Raw genomic sequence first — 17,874 nt, 5'->3', positions numbered from 1 at the left:
CCGCTACAACAGTTTTCATCCCTATAATGTCATATGGACAGTTTGTGAGACTAGTGAAAAAGAGGGATATGACAAACAAGCCCTAGAATTAAAGTGTCGCCTATTGGATAGGGGTCACCCCGGGAAATTGTTAGAAGAAACGATGGATAGAGCCGGGTTTTTGGAAATAAACACAAAAACGTAAAAGGAAAACAGAGAGTTTATGTAAAGGGGCACGATGAGAAAAAGAGATGTACGTTTTCGTTTCAATTTAGTCCAATGGCTGACTCCATACAAGCGGCCATATTTAAGAATTGGGATGTCCTAAAAAAAGATGCTAGTCTTATGGATCAGATGAATGAAAAGCCTTTAATAACCTTTAGAAGGAGTCGCACAATTCGAGACTAAATAGTCAGGGGCAGGTTTTCAGAAGAGAAAAGGAGAACTTGGTTGCAGGAGAGGCTGTAATTCTAAGTGCGGTAGATGCTCATTTTGCAGCTTTAACTCCCAAAAAAAGATTCCCAGATACAGGTGGAATTGGTCAGAGAGTGGACGGTGTCCTCACCTGTAGAAGCACCTGTGTTGATTTGTGCCTGTGGTCGTTTTCACATAGGCGAGACCATAAGGTGCTTATTAGAGAGCACTTTAACCCTATAAGAACGGAGGGTGATTGCACATGTACAAGAAGTGCACGGAGGGAATGGAGAAACACTCAGATGTGCAGGACTTGAAATAGGGCCTGTTCCATCTCAGGGCGGCGATCGGCATCGCCAATTGTTGCAAAAGGAGGCCCGGTGGATAATACGCTCTGGGGTCTTAATGACCGTAATGATTTGAGCGTGTTTTTATAAGGTATTGTTTTGTATTTCATGTTTTTGTACTTTACACAATTTTTTTTATAAACTTACCTGCCTGTCTTGCGCCGGGTTGCTATTGTATCCATGACAACGTGACGCCTATGAGATAAGAAGGCAGCACGGGGTTACGTGCCGACGTAGGGGCCTGACGAAGCGCGATTGTGCGCGAAACGGCCGTCGCCGCTGCTGCATGTGAAAGTAGGCATACTGCCCCCAGCCGTGTGTAACCCATGTATTGAGCTTCAGTGCTGAGTGCTGCCTATTCTTCTTCCTCTTCTGCTTGTGAGGATTGTGCACCACCCATACTGTAGAATAGAAAGGAGGTACAAGTGGACCTTTGTGTGAATGTTCCGGATTTATTGAGTTGCAGCTTTATACATGGTTCATTACCAGTAACTGAGCTGTGGTGATGGTGCATGTAATCATTCAGTTGTTCGTTCATACCTTACTTCTTTCCACTCCCTCATAAATTGTTTTGTTCATTCTTCGTTTCATTCATTTATTCCTTCCTTCCTACATTTCCTTCTTTTCTGCATTCTTTCCTTCATCCATTCCTTAATTCCCTTCCTTGCTGATTCGTTTATACCTCCTTATCTCCCTCTTTTTATTCCTTCCTTCCTCTTATTCCTCCCTTTATTCCCTCCTTCCTCCATTTAGGGTCTATTCACACGTCCGTGGTGTATTGCGGATCCGCAATACACCCGGCCGGCACCCCCATAGAACTGCCTATTATTGTCCGCAATTGCGGACAAGAATAGGACATGTTCTATTTTTTTTGAGGAGCCGCAGCCCGAAAGTTCGGGGCTGCGCTACGGAAATGCAGATGCGGAGAGCACATAGTGTGCTCTCCGCATCCCGTTCTGACCATTGAGAATGAATGGGTCCGCACCCGTTCCCGATATTGCGGAACGGATGTGGACCCATTTGCAGACGTCTGAATGGAGCCTTTCTTTATTCCTTTCTTCCTGTCTTCCTTTTTTCTTCCCTGTATTCCTTCCTGTTTTCTTTCCTTCCTCCCTTTCTTCCCCCCTCTCTTTCTTCCTTCCTTCCTTCCTTCCTTACTCTTTATTTATCCCTTCCTCCATTTGTTCCTTCCTTCTTCCCTTTATTCCTTCCTGTTTTCCTTTCTCCCTTTCTTACTTCCTTCTTTACACTAAATTGATCCCTTTTTCCCATCCTTCCTTCCTGTCTTCTTTCCTGTTTTTCTTCCTTCCTACCGTTCTTCCTTCCTTCCTTACTCTTTATTCATCTCTTCTTTCCGCCCTTCCTTCCTTCCCTTTATTTCTTCTTTTTTTCCTTCCTCCCTTCCTTACTCTTTATTCATTCCTTCTTTCCTTCCTCCCTTTATTCCTTCCTGCCTTTCTTCCTTCTTCCATTCCTTCCTTCCTCCATTTGTTACTTAGTAGTGTCTAAACTCCATGCACCATAAGGACCTCGTGACATCACAGGGTCACATGACATTGGAAGCCGCCATCCCTGACCATACGACTCACCGTAAGCACCATGAATAGCATGAGTAATCATTAGTTCCACCATATCCTGCGGCTGCTTCAAATCCAAAGTAACTTTAAAATGGTACTTGACCCTGTTACCTCACAAGGTCCTTACGGCGCATGGACTTTAGACACAGCCGTTATTTCTTCCTGTTTTCCTTCCTTCCTCCCGGTTTGTTCCTTCATTCTTTCCTCCCTACCTTCCTTCTATGTCTAGAGGAAAGAAGGTTTCTCCACCAACAGAGAATCGGATTCTTTCCTGTAAGAATCTGTCTGCCTGAGGAGGTGGTGACGGTGGAGTCACCACGAGAAGAGGGCCCTGGGTGTCTGGAGTGTAATAATATTACAGGTTATATCTACTGTGTTTATTCTTCCGTTCATTCTCACTTCCCTATAGGACTGATTGCTGTTTCAGCCCCGATGATAAACTCCTGTTAACGGGGGTTTCAGTTAAAAAAGGAGAAGGCAGTGGCAAACTGTTCTTCTTCGACATGGTTGATTTCAAGAAGGTTTATGAAATCGCTGTCACAGACGCCGTGAGTTATTATTTTTTTATTTATCTATTATGTTATTGTTTATTATATTATGATTATTATATTCTGTTATCTATTATTATACTAGATTACATACCCAGCATTGCTCATGTGTAGTGTTGAGCAAACTTCTGTTTTAAGTTCGGCGTCTAAAGTTCGGCTTCCGGTTAGCGGAGAATCCCGATATGGATTCCGAATTCCGTTGTGGTCCGTGGTAGCGGAATCAATAATCGGCCATTATTGATTCCGCTACCACGGACCACAACGGAATTCGGAATCCATATCGGGATTCTCCGCTAACCGGAAGCCGAACTTTAGACGCCGAACTTAAAACAGAAGTTCGCTCAACACTACTCATGTGTTCATCCATCTTTTTAAATATTTTCTAATGTTATTTCTTACCTGGAAATGTTCTTTGTTGTCTTTGGCCCAATTAGAGAGGTAAAGACGACATCCACCGTTTTTTAGCCCATTAGTGCCCCCCGAATACGGCGATCACGAACAAGCCTTGGGCTAGGTCGCCACCTTTTTAAGACAGTATAGTCTAAGAGCTACAGCGGCTCGGCTCTCACATGACAGCCAGACTTCTGCTATAACAGTCCAGGCTGTTTAACCTCTTAGATGTCATCATCAATAGCGACTATGGCAGCTAAGTTTAGATGGAGGGGATTACCTCTGTCTCCCATCACTAGTCCGCAAATGAGATTGCGGTGTGATGATATCTTTGCATGGCAGCCTGGGGACTAACTAAGTATATCTGTATCAGCCTGCACCTCTCTGTCACAGCCTGCTTATGCCTGTCAGTATAGCACTGGCATTATAATGCACTGTACTGCATAAGCAGTACAATGTATTATTCAAGCGATCAAAAGATCTCCCCTTGTGGGACTAGTAAGTGGTTAAAAGGGTTTTCCAAGACTGATGACCATTCCTTTGGATAGAAAAAAACATCAATATGGAGTCGCACTCGCCAGATCTTACGGTCATCCGGAATGCAGCAGCCTACCTGGAGCCCTAGATCCATAGAGGCTCCTGAATGTAGTATCCAATAAGTGATAACGGAGGCAGCATGTCCGGTGAAAATCCCTTTATTGGGAACTGCTTACATGCAAAACGTGTTTAAAAGATTGCTACGTTTCGGCTATAGCATAGCCTTTGTCAAGCACCAAGTGATCCCCAAATGATCCTGTTTAAAAAGTGTGAGCCACGCCTCCCCATACGGACGTGGCCAATTACATGATGACATAATACAATGATTATCCACAGTGCATCCAAGTGTGTACATATAAATTTGCTTTCCATATATATAAGTGTCCTCCCATATGGAGAGTGAAGCGCAATGGAACACATTCCTCCGTGATGCACGCTTCCAGCGCGTCCCTCAGCAACCAGTGCGCATGTCCGGGGAGGAGGAGTCGTTCACTCACGTGTCCGTCACTGACCACATGATCGCAGACTAACCTGTCCTAGCGATCATCAGTGCCGCCGAGCCGCCTCCCACTCCTCACCCAGGCAGCGCTCCGTTGCTAGGGACGCACAGCGAACCGCCCACCCCTCGTTCGTGACGCTGGCAAAAGCATCGTATTCCTAAGGACCGGCGATCGTATATTCAAGTTCGCTACAGGCAAGTTCGCTACAGGCTTATCCGCTCGGGCCCTTCTAATGTTGCTCTAATGGGAGTTAATCCGTTCACGGGCCTCCATCGTGGTCTCACCTATATAGAGGAGGCCACAAGGGCACGTGATCATATACACCACGTCACGAGATCTACATGTGAAAAATTATTTTATTTTATAGGTTTTACCACTATACGGGGTGGGCAAAGGTATCTCCTTTCACCATACTGCCACAGTTGCAGCAGCCAAGGCAGGGATAACATCCCAACCTCCTTGGCGCCAGATACCTTTGTCCATCCCCTCGGGCATCCCCGGGGTTTGAAACTTCAAAGATCTAAGGAACCTCAGGATCTGGTAAGGTCAGCGATACTGCTAATGTGAATACGTGCTTATATACAGAGGAACAAATTCAGAGATTTATTAATGGTGACAGCGGGGATGTATCTTTTTTAATAGGGAGTCTGTCACCACCATATGGCCATATACAGTGCTCACATGGGTCTGTAGCACACCTATACAGGACTGTAACGGTACCTTTGTTCTTTTCTGTAGACTTGCACCAGCAGGAAAAACAAAGTTTAATTCATATGCAAATGAGCACTCGCAAGTGCCCAGGGGCGGCGTTCACTGTGTAGGTGCCCAGGTTGCTCTGCCTTCTTTTCACTTTACTCCTCCCCAGCCTTTGCCCGCCCTCCAAGTCTCTTGCCTCATCGATCGGTCCGGACTTGGAGGGCGGGCAAAGGAAGAGGCTGGGGAGGAGTAAAGTGAAAAGAAGGCAGAGCAGCCTGGGCACCTACACAGTGAACGCCGCCCCTGGGCACTTGCGAGTGCTCATTTGCATATGAATTAAACTTAGTTTTTCCTGCTGTTGCAAGTCTAAAGAAAAGAACAAAGGTACCGTTACAGTCCTGTATAGGTGTGCTACAGAGCCATGTGAGCACTGTATATGGCCATATAGAGGTGACAGACTCCCGTTAAGCACCCCATCTGTAGACCTGCTCAAGAGAGAATTTGAGCATGAGTCCAAGAAATTGGTCACCATGGACTTACACCTGAATACCCTAAGGGAATATTACTGCTCACAGCGGATACCTCGGGGATTGAGATCCCATCTCAGACCAACTCTATTCCCAAATAATGAAGAAATTTGAAATGAATAATAACAAACATGCATTTGAACTGATGCTGCTGAACATAGACTTCCTCGGCCAGGAGATTGAGGGAGTCAAAAAATCCATGATCGCCTTAGACACACAAATTCAGGGATTACTGAGTAATGAGGAAGCTACGGCTTTCATGGAGAAAATCAAAAGTTACACAGAGCGGCATAAGACAGAGGTGGAGAAAATCCAGAGGGATGAATGGCACCGTGATTTGGAGGACTATCAGGTGGGCCAGGTATATAATTGGCAGCAACAAACACAGAATAGACCACGCAGAAAGAAGGGAAGGAAGTTTGACCAGAGTCGGTTTGGCTTCACTACTGGCGATTCCGATTCATCCGATGATGTAAGCAAAACAGCTTTTTTAGGACCTCCGCTACTCGGCGCAAGCTACGGTGCCATAGGGGGGGAAGGAAACATCACAGACCCCGGAAAGAGTCTACCTCCACCGTATCAGAAAGCCAAAAGGGGAACAAGGGGGAGGACGACGAGACGCAACCAGATGTAGTGAATAATCTGGTTGTAAATATTCCAGCAAATGTTCTGACCAGTGATCAACTGAAAGTATTGGGACGCGGTTTGTCCTTTTGTCCTGGACAGGGGAGAAACTGGTTCGATTTGGAACTCGATTTACATCGCTTTTATCGATTATTGAGACTTAAAGCTTTCTTTTCTACCAAGGGGGAGAATGTGGTGGGACCGGTATCTGACACTGGAGATGGTGTTGATTTTGCATTAAAAGCATTGGATTTAAGTGTTCAGAGTGATTTTGCACCTCCCCGCAACAATCATGTTGTGGAGGCTTATATAGATATTGGTTCTCAAAATGGGGTGGCTCTACTACTCAGTCGGGAGGGATGGTGCTCAATATCTATGTGTTAACTCCAAAACACCAGGGGGTTGATTTAAAATAGTAATAGAAGAGATGGCACTCATAGATCTGGAGGACTGCTTAAACAAACTACTTTATTTCAGTTCAACTGTTAGTGATTCATATGTCACAATATTTAAAAAATCATGGTATTAAAAAGTCATACAAGATACGTAAATTGTACAGAAATTAAAAAACAAATGAATAAAACATCACAAAAATGACGATTGGGATAAAAATTACTTGAGGTATGGATTAACTAATTATCACATAGGTCAGACAGCGTATAGGTGCTTGGCATATCCACCACGATCAAAACTGGTTATCATTCACCGAAATAGAGTTCTCGATTAAATGGGCACCAAATATTCGGATAGTATAATCGCCAATTCTTGATAGTATAATGCACTTATATACTTTTTCGATTCGATTGTTAGTTCAAGTGACTGAAAGAGTCGATATTTCATAGTAATGATTCTATGCAACAGTTCGTAGGCTAATCGAAATGTAAGTTATTCGGGAGTTCAGCTCCAGGTGGCGTCCCACCTATTATCGAGCTGTATTATTCCCTTACCTCCAACCTCAGAGTGCGGCTTATTCCTTTGATCTCCGCTCCTTCAGCGTCCCTCATGCTCGAATCCTGGCTTGCTCCGATCAAGGTGGAAATGGAACTGTATCACTCCAGGAAGTTAACGAGCACAGGTTTCTGTATGGGACGGATCAGTCTCTCAAAAGGTTATTGATAAGGAGGTGAAAGTGAAGATGTTCTGCATACGCCAGAATGGTGGTATTGTGGGGTCCAGATTCCTCCCAGACGCGTTTCGAAGTCTCAAAAAGGTACTGACTTCTTCCTCAGTGGTAACCTGGCTCCCACTGAACCACCTTTTTATATCCTCTTTCCTAATTGGATCCAGATGGTGCAGAATCCAGTTAGGATCCGGGCCGGATCTTCGTTACCATGTGACTTGAATCCCGATCTAAAACTGGATTCTGCACCATCTGGATCCAATTAGGAAAGAGGATATAAAAAGGTGGTTCAGTGGGAGCCAGGTTACCACTGAGGAAGAAGTCAGTACCTTTTTGGGACTTCGAAATGCGTCTGGAGGGAATCTGGACCCCACAATATCACCATTCTGGCGTATGCAGAACATCTTCACTTTCACCTCCTTATCAATAACCTTTTGAGAGACTGATCCGTCCCATACAGAAACCTGTGCTCGTTAACTTCCTGGAGTGATACAGTTCCATTTCCACCTTGATCGGAGCAAGCCAGGATTCGAGCATGAGGGACGCTGAAGGAGCGGAGATCAAAGGAATAAGCCGCACTCTGAGGTTGGAGGTAAGGGAATAATACAGCTCGATAATAGGTGGGACGCCACCTAGAGCTGAACTCCCGAATAACTTACATTTCGATTAGCCTACGAACTGTTGCATAGAATCATTACTATGAAATATTGACTCTTTCAGTCGCTTGAACTAACAATCGAATCGAAAAAGTATATAAGTGCATTATACTATCAAGAATTGGCGATTATACTCACCGAATATTTGGTGCCCATTTAATCGAGAACTCTATTTCGGTGAATGATAACCAGTTTTGATCGTGGTGGATATGCCAAGCGCCTATACGCTGTCTGACCTATGTGATAATTACTTAATCCATACCTCAAGTGATTTTTATCTCAATCGTCATTTTTGTGATGTTTTATTCATTTGTTTTTTAATTTCTGTACAATTTACGTATCTTGTATGACTTTTTAATACCATGATTTTTTTAAATATTGTGACATATGAATCACCAACAGTTGAACTGAAATAAAGTAGTTTGTTTAAGCAGTCCTCCAGATCTATGAGTGCCATCTCTTCTATTACTATTTTATATAGATATTGTGTCACACCAAATTGACCGATTGAGGGAAGGTAAGGGGGATGGGTGCTTCTGTGAACCTGACGAGGGGAGAGAGGGAGGCACTGAAACAATTGGAACAGAATAAGACCCTGACCATTAAACTGGCTGACAAGGGAGGGGCGGTGGTGGTGACGGACACGATTGGCTATGAACGGGAGGTGCATAGACAGCTGAGTGACCGAGAGGTGTACATAGAGCTACAGAAAGATCCCAAGTGGGACATTATGCGTATCCTGGAGAGCATCATCGGCGATGCCCTAGTGGAGGGCATCATCGACAAGGATGTTACTCCCCTATTCAATGTACTCCCCAAAATTCATAAGAGCCTTGTTGATCCCCCTGGCCGACCGATTGTTTCGGGCAGGGGGTCAATTTTCAGTAACATGGCTGTATTTCTTGACAGGGTGTTACGTGTCCATGCCACCAGCGCCCCTTCCTATATTAGGGATACCAGCCACTTTTTGTTGAAATTAAGGTGTCTGAGTTTGCCCGCCCACCCTCTTCTCGTCAGCTTTGATGTGCTCTCACTCTACACTTGTATTGAGCATGCATTTGGATTGGATGTGGTCGATGTGGCCCTGGCCGGCACCAGGCTCTCCCTAGGTGGCCGTAGGTTTGTCCTCCAACTCCTCGAGGTGGTCCTGAGGCGGAATTATTTCCGCTTTGGGGACACCTTTTACCAACAACAACGTGGTGTGGCCATGGGGTCCAACGTGGCACCCACTTATGCCAACATTTTCATGGCGGAGGTGGAGGACAAATTTATATATAGGTCAACCTTGTTTGGGGGAGCTCGGTGTTGGTGGCGCTACATCGACGACATCTTTGTGATCTGGGGTGGTACCCGAGATGAATTGCAATAATTTTTTCAGCACCTCAACAATATGGTACCTGGTCTAGAGTTTACCATGACGGTCTCTCCAGTCGAATTACAATTCTTAGACGTGACGGTATATATCAAGGATGGGGCAATCGCGACAGATATCTATCACAAGCCCACTGATAGAAATAATTTGCTCAAATTTGATAGTAACCATCCCCGTCGGATGGTGGAGTCACTCCCTTGGAGCCAATTGTTGAGGGTAAGACAGGTGGTATTTGGAGAGGAACGGTTTGATGCAAGAGTCGACGAGATGGGGAGGAAATTCCTAGATAGGGGTTATCCACATAAACTAGTGGAGAAAATGATACAAAAGGTGGGGGCCATTGACCGTGAGTCCATGCTCCAAGGCAAGAAGAGAGGCAGGGATCAGAAACGTATTCCCTTTGTGTCCACTTATGGTGCCCTTAGTGGGGAGATTGCATGCATTATACGCAAGGAGTGGCATATCCTACAGAAAGGATTACCTACAATAGGTGAATTTGAGAATTTCCCCATGATGGCGTACAAAAGAGGCGCTAACTTACGGGATAAGTTGGTGAAGACGGAAATTGGGGATGCCCGAGGGGATGGACAAAGGTATCTGGCGCCAAGGAGGTTGGGATGTTATCACTGCCTTGGCTGCTGCAACTGTGGCAATATGGTGAAAGGAGATACCTTTGCCCACCCCTATAGTAGTAAAACCTATAAAATAAAATAATTTTTCACATGTAGATCTCGTGACGTGGTGTATATGATCACGTGCCCTTGTGGCCTCCTCTATATAGGTGAGACCACGATGGAGGCCCGTGAACGGATTAACTCCCATAAGAGCAACATTAGAAGGGTCCAAGTGGATAAGCCTGTAGCAAAGCATTTTGTAGAGCGTGGACACTCGGTCAATCATCCACGGTTCCGGATTATTGACTCAGTTGGTAGAATGAGACGTGGGGGGTGACAGGGATCGAATCCTACGTAGGAAGGAACTGAAGTGGATTTCTGAATTGAAGGCACTCCAACCGTTTGGGATGAATATTGAGTTCTGTGTGGGGAACATATATTATCCATGTGATGCTATGATGAATTTGTACCCTGTATAGTGATTTTTAATATGTACCTGTTGTTTACATTAATGTTATATCCACTTATGCCCACATTGAACACTGCCTCGTGACCCACCTGATGGAGGAACTTGCCCCCCTCCTTAAGTGAGAGTGAATATACGATCGCTGGTTCTTAATAATACTATGCTTTTGCCAGCATCACGAACGAGGGGTGGGCGGCTCGCTGTGCGTCCCTAGCAACGGAGCGCTGCCTGGGTGAGGTGACTCGGTCTCCCCTGGTTACGGCCACCGCTCTTCTCCAGAATCCCGATGGCCGCGCTTGCGCAGAAGACTCCTTCTTTTCTCCCGGCCGGGCCGCTCGCTGTCCCGAACGCTGCCGCGCATGCGCGACGGTGACTTCTTCCCGGCCAGAATAGTACAGAGCTGCGAACACGCCAACGCCGCCTCTGTACTATACTGGACAGAAAGAAATAAGTCACCTTGGCGCATGTGCGGCGGCGTGCGCGTTCAGTCCAGCGCGCGGCCGGGAGAAGACTTCAATCAAGATGAAGCCCGCCCCCAGCCAGAATCCAGGAAGTGAACGGCGCGGTGGCAGCAGGTAAGTATAAAAAGGCGAAGTGAGATAACCCCTTTAAAGGACCTTAACATGTATAGCTTGGAAGAAAGACGAGACAGAGGGGATATGATAGAAACTGCTAAATACATAAAGGGAATCAACTCGGTAAAGGAGGAGAGCATATTTAAAAGAAGAAAAACTACCACAAGAGGACATAGTTTTAAATTAGAGGGGCAAAGGTTTAAAAGTAATATAAGGAAGTATTACTTTACTGAGAGAGTAGTGGATGCATGGAATAGCCTTCCTGCAGAAGTGGTAGCTGCAAATACAGTGAAGGAGTTTAAGCATGCATGGGATAGGCATAAGGCTATCCTTCATATAAGATAGGGCCAGGGGCTATCCATAGTATTCAGTATATTGGGCAGACTAGATGGGCCAAATGGTACTTATCTGCCGACACATTCTATGTTTCTATGAAAGACAAACAGTTTGTTGCCCATAGCAACCATTCACAGCACAGCTTTTTTTTACTACAGCGCTTCTCTATCTGCCTCTCCCTGTGCGATTCAGAGTATAGTCTCCCTATATGTGATGTCTAAAGGACAAGCTGTTTGTCGTCCATAGCAATCAATGATGCAGCTTGCATTTTATACAGTAATGGAGCTGTAACTGCTGAGGCCCTGCTTTTCACTCTGCCTCTCATCTCCCCATCCACAGCGCCTCAACAGTATTGTACAGTACTGCAACTCCCATCATGCCCCGTCAGCCTTCAACCATCAGGGCATGCTGGGAGTTGTAGTTTTGCAACAGCTGGAAAGCCACAGGTTGGTAAACATAGTATAATTTAATATACTATTATGTTATTTATTATTATGTTTTATTAGATTTTATTATCATTATACTATATTATGTTATCGTATTTTAATCATTATTAATATAATGTGCATATCTTGTGGCATTTTCTGCTGATTCACAGTTCTCATTGCGTCCTCTGGTCACTATTTCTCTCGTCCCTGGGGCTCTGTAGTACCAAATTTGGGATGAAGACCATTAGGATATAAAGTGTATATTGTATAATAGCTATATATATATATCCCTAGTAAAATATTTTAGATGATTTCATCTTAACCCTTAAAGGGGTTTTCCGAGACTTTTATACTGATGACCTGTCCTCTGGCTAGGTCATCAGTATCTGATTGGTTGGGGTCTGACAACTGGGACCCCTGGCGATCATCTATTTGAGAAGGTACTTGGTGCTCGCAGTAATGCCATGGATTTCTCTCAGCTTTCCCTAGGCCAAGTGATGTCACATTCATCGTCCACTTGGCCTAGGGCGCAGCTCAACCCCATAGAAGTGAATGGGGCTGAGTGCGATACCAAGCATGGCCACTGTACAATGTACGGCGCTGTGCTGGTTGAGCACGGAGAAGGCTGCGGCGCTCACAGGGGTATCGGTGCCTTCTCAAACAGCGGATCAGCGGGGGTCATGGGTGTTGGAACCCCACCAATCGGATACTGTTGACCTATCCAGATGATAGGTCATCAGTATTAAAGTCTCGGAAAATCCCTTTTAAGTGGCTTTTCAGGTAAATTGGAAGTCTTGGATTTTTTGGAGTCGGTTTGCCTAGGAGAGGCCATTTTTACCCCTTTAGACCCTTCCCTTCCATACTGATATTTCTCTGGTTATGAATATAAACTTGTAATGGGGTCGGATAGAACTGAGGACTTTCCTTCCACTGTAAGCCTCGTCTGGAGAACCGTCCACGGACATTTCACACATTCTTGTCGAAGGCGCCTCGCCGCCATGTTCAGGTGCTTGGCTTGGCCTTTTGGTGAACCTCAGGGGTAGTGGAAGCTGAGAGGGAATGTTTGCGGCAGCGCCACGCTCCGTGTTTAACATTCCTTCATAAATAGCTCTTTCCTTGTCTGTCTTGTCCATATTGAATCCTTCAAATTGCCGCAGAAGAAAATCCGCTTGTTTTATGAGCTTTGACATCTTTTAATGAGGAAGCCATATCTGGATCTCTTCTGGGTGAACCTGTCAACGGAGACAAGTGGAGTTTTGGGGGTTTTCTTTTAGCTTATTGCATTGATCATTTTTTCCTGTTTTGTATCTCACTTTAACAGCATTTAGTTTTTTTGCTTTTTTCCCTCATTTTTAGCATAATTTTTTATAGGATTTTTCCCCAAATTTTTTATTTTTTTGTATCCTACCAGGAGCTGCGTCACCCTTGTCCATAAGCTGAGTCTGGCATTGTATCGCAGCCATGTTCATGTGAATGGGGGTCGAATGATAATAACATTGAGGCTCTAGCCCTGTTTTTGAAGAAATGCTCTTTTTTTGCCTGATTTCATACCAACCTTTCATGCGTTAGGACATGCCGCCTGGCTCTATGCCACATGGTGTGAACAGGATGGTAATGAACCAGAAGTAATCTGCCCATGTTCAGTCACTAAGGCTGGGCTACACCTTAAATATCTGTCAGCCAAATACTCCTGGCCCCGTCATACACATGCATGCTCGGCTCAGCTTGATCTTGCATGTGTATTTGGTTGGGGGAAGTGAATAAGACTCCTCTAGCGGTGGCTTATCTCATCAGCACTTATAGAGGGACGACCAAGCAGCTAAGCTGCCTTTGCACAGCACCACCACACCATCTGAACAGATCCCAAAAGCTCACTTTTCCATGCGAGCAAGTAGATGTTAATCCATATAAGGTCTCCTGCTGATGAAAAACACCAAGGGGGCTTAAAGGGGTTGTCCCCTCTTGGACATTGGGGGCATATTGCTAGGCTATGCCTCCAATATCTGATAGGTGCGGCTCCCACCTCTGAGACCTGCACCTATCCTTAGAAAAGAGCCCGCAAAGTGATGGAGGGTTCACTGTGCATGCGCGGCTGCCCTCCAATTGTGCCCATGGGAGGGCGGAAAATAGATGAGTGGCACTCTCTGCTATTGAAATGAATGGGAAGCGCACCTCACAAGCGCGACCACCGCTCCATTCACTTCTATGGTGCTGACGGCTATTTTTGGTGCTCCCGCAGGAACTAATGTAGGCCGTTGCGCCCTCCAACACTTTGCAGGCTCTCTTCTAAGTATAGGTGCGGGTCCCAGATGTGGGACCACCCCCACCTTTTTGACATTGGGGGCAAATCCTAGCAATATGCCCCCAACGGCCGAGATGGGACAACCCCTTTAACATGGCGTCATGGGTGCTGTAAGACCACTGGGTCATTCTCCCTGTGGATGCAGTGTTATGGCGGTGGTCACCGTGCAGTTCTGCGCCATATTAGAGCAGGGGCCCTTATTCTATGAATAAACCGGACATGTTTTACGACGACTCCTAACCTCGAAGGTGCCTAAAGCAGCTAGAAGGTAGTGCATTTGTTGCGCACCTCTTCTGGTGCAGTGGGTGCCTGAATTGTGCTGCATGTTGCACAGTAAAGCTCCGCTATTGACCCTGACAGTTTGATGTCTGAAATTTGCACTCGTTGAAGGTCCACGTGTACCGGGCTGGAATATAGAATGTGGGCTATGTTCGCTGCACACGCGTCCATGTGACCTTGACTGTCGCCTCCTGTGATTGCTGTCAGCAGTTGATGTGCCGGCATTGCCTCTCTGCCTCGATTAGTAAATGGATGGGGCCTCCGCTTTCATGGAAATTGAAGGGCTCGCCGTCGAGGACTGTCAGTCCAGTCGTCATTGATCTGTCTTAATGGGAGCGCTCATCGACCGCGGCACCTCGGGGATGGTTGTGGAGCATTTTAGAGTCTTTTCTAGCTATGTTGTAGTATGATAATGCACCTTGCTTACAGCCGGTGATAACGGGTGGAGGATGAAGGCGCTAGCGGTGCAGAGCCAGGGGCACCCATCTAATATTTCAAAGGTTTTACTTGGAAATAACATTAACCTCTTGGTGCCCTATGACGTTGGCATGCATCATGATTGCATGGGTGCGGCGGGAGTTGTGCCGGTGCGATCAACAGCAGGAGCCCGGCGGCAATTGTCAGAACGCTATTTGACCCCTTTAATGCCGCATTCAATAGCAACAGTCACATCTAAGAAGCTCCCTACCCGTCGACACAACGCAGTATCGTTTTCCATGGCCTCCGTTCATCTCCCAAAAATGTTTGATTATTATTAGTATGTATAATTATATAATTTCCAAAATGGTAGAAATATGCCCCTCCCCCCGGTACGGCTCTTAAGATGTGTCAATGAAAAAAAAAAACAAAGATCGCCGCAACCTGAAGACCCAAAATAGGCCGGAGCTTAAAGGGGTTGTCTCACCTGGAACATTGATGTCAGATAGGTGTGGGTCCCACCTCTAGAATGAGGCTCCCAAAGAGAGCGAGAGAGCCCTGCATAGGCGCAGCCGCTCTCCATTCATTTCTGTGGGACTGCCGAAAATTGACGAGCGCCGGCTTGGGTGTTTTCAGTGCTCCCATAGAAATTATTTTATGGCGGCCGCGCATGTGCATTGTGCTGGGACCCACATCTGTCTGACATCGGGAGCATACTCTTGGAGGTATGGCACCAATGTGAGACAACCCCATTAAGGGGTTAATGGCCATCAAAGAGCCAAAAGTGAATGCTAGCGGCCCGCATAGCTCCAGTCAGTTCAGTGCACGGTGCAGCAGGACACAGGGCTGCCCTGCTCACGTGACGGACGCTCAGTTAAAGAACCGTGCAGCCGCGTGTCCAACACATGACCAGGATCGATTGTCATCCACCGGAGCAAACAAAGCAGATGCCTGTTGAATGACAGCAAGCAGGGATCTTGAAATCTGTAAAAGCCTTGATACATTGATAAATTGGAGCCCTATTGATGTACAAAGAATCCCATTTATTTGTTGGCGTTGGGTTATGCCTTTAAGAGAGCGGATGCGCTGGGTAGCGTTGCACATGGATTGTTAGGGTCTGTTCACATCACACACACACAATGTTTGTAGTACCTGAAATGACTGCATTGTGTGAACAGATCCTTTTTGCAGAACTTCTCCTCCATGGCTGATATCAGGGTGATATCGCTGGCCACTGATAATCATCCCCATGCACGATCGTCCTGAGACGGATATGTGGGGGGCTGGGTCATGGCGGCGGGTGCGTGCGTGGCGGGGGGGTGTTCCCGGTATGTAGCGGTTAGTACCTACCAAAAAGTGATCCAAGTAAAGAGAACCAGCGACAGGGTCTCGACCACCCAAGGTTCATTGATGTGTGGGGGAAGAAAGCTCGCTCGTTGGTCCGATCCCACAGAAGAGCTGCTGGCGATGATGGAAAGTTATCATTGCTGTATATGGGGTGTAGTACATAGTATAAAAGATGATATAGAACCACTGCTGCATGTCCCCATCTCAGCTCTGCTATATCTTTATTCCACCACTAACTTAATGGGGTTCTGCGGGATTACAAATACATGGCTGCTTCCTTCCACACATGTTCAGCTCAGCTCCACTGAAGTAAGCCAGACTGAGATGCAATACCAAACACTTTTTGGAAGAAAGCAGACATGTTTTTCTAATCCTGTACAAAACCTGCTTTTGTTAAAAAAAAAAAAAAAAATTCCCCCATTGATCACAGTGATCGACAGTGGATCCTAGCAGCAAATGTTCATTTTCCCTGCAGCGCCACCACAGGTGAACCAAAGTATTACACAGATATGACTGAAATAGATGGTTATGCTAGGTCCTCCAGAGAGAAAGAGACATTAATAGCTGCTGTCTCTTCTGGCTTAGAAATGACCGTGAGCAGGATACCCCTACTAGGGCTTATGAAAATGCGGTTTCCAGACCAGACCCTCCCCCCTCTCTTTTTATCCTTTCATTCCATATGTTTATGTGTGAAGCTCATGCCGAAGACCCCTGGGTCCATTCTTCTTTCACTAGGTGCGCCCCCTGATCGGCTGAGGCGCCTTTAGCTTTTCAACGTGTATTCCATATTTAGCCCCTTGCGAAAGCCTCGCCTGCTATTTCCCTTCACTTTCCTTCCCTGAAATGTAATCCATTTTTTGGGATATGGCCTCTTGCCAGGCCAGGAGGAATGCACATGCACGAAACGCGTGGAAGGTGCAGGTCGGAGGCGCTCGCTTTGATGATCTGCCACTTGTTAGCCGCTTCTAAAATGTCCTGCCAAGCGAGGTTGAGCCTTGCTTGATGCCTCATTCCACCTCTGCTCTCGGCATGAAAACAGAACCTCTGCCTATTTACATTAGGTACAGCCCCAGCCCTGGAGATATGGGCAGCGGTGTGCCCCCCGAATTGTGAGCCGGAAGATGTCCCCCATGGAAACCCCCCGGGTGCTCGTCTTGGGAGCAGTCTCGCCCGGGCTCTGAATTAATCTCCAGGAGTCACTTGAGCACCCGATGTGCAGACATGTAATAGCAGCGAGGCGCGCGTCCACATACCATCCCTGGAGCGGGTTTCAGGACTGCGCTGGGGGGGCCTAATAACCGACTGAATGACTGACACCGTATTGCATCTTATTTCCAGGCCGCATCATGTTCCCAAAATGGTCGGTGCTCTAAGCCGAAGTCTCCCGTTTCACAGATATTTCGTGCATTGAAAACACAAACACGTCTTCAGTTATCAAAGTGACCTTGGAATGGAAAACCGGAGCCCCTGAAGATGGCGCCACCAGTTCACGGCTGGTTAGCGGAGTCCTCCGTAAAAATGGGGGCTTGTGCCGTCACCTCTTTTTAAATGCGTTGTGTCAGGATTAGACCAAAAATGGATATGTTCTTCCAGAAACAGCACAATGCCTGTTGACAGGTTGGGGGTGGTATTGCAGTTCTTCACTTCAATGGAGCTAAGCTGCAATACCAGACGAGGCCGTTGAACAGATGTGGCGCTGTTGCTTGAAGAAAGCAGCCATGTTTCTCTTTCAACCCGTTTAGAGGGGGGGTCCAGTCAAGTTAAGAGACAAGTTCATGTTGGCTACCGTAGTTGATCCACCTGGACTCACCCTGGTGTTTACA

General features: G+C 46.3%; 1 protein-coding gene across 3 annotated transcripts in view; it reads left to right on the top strand.

Moving 5' to 3' along the window:
* The window catches only part of WDR70 (WD repeat domain 70), a 234,086-nt gene that overhangs the window by 163,230 nt on the left and 52,982 nt on the right, over positions 1–17,874 (top strand). For all 3 annotated transcript variants that reach the window (XM_040420963.1, XM_040420961.1, XM_040420960.1), the window contains one exon: positions 2,727–2,865. In XM_040420963.1, the coding sequence (XP_040276897.1) occupies positions 2,727–2,865 (139 nt within the window). The remainder of the gene's footprint in view (positions 1–2,726; positions 2,866–17,874) is intronic.

The sequence above is a fragment of the Bufo bufo genome, chromosome 2 (assembly GCF_905171765.1).
Source record: "Bufo bufo chromosome 2, aBufBuf1.1, whole genome shotgun sequence".
Lineage (NCBI taxonomy): Eukaryota > Metazoa > Chordata > Amphibia > Anura > Bufonidae > Bufo > Bufo bufo.
This window is presented reverse-complemented; position numbering and strand designations above follow the sequence as displayed.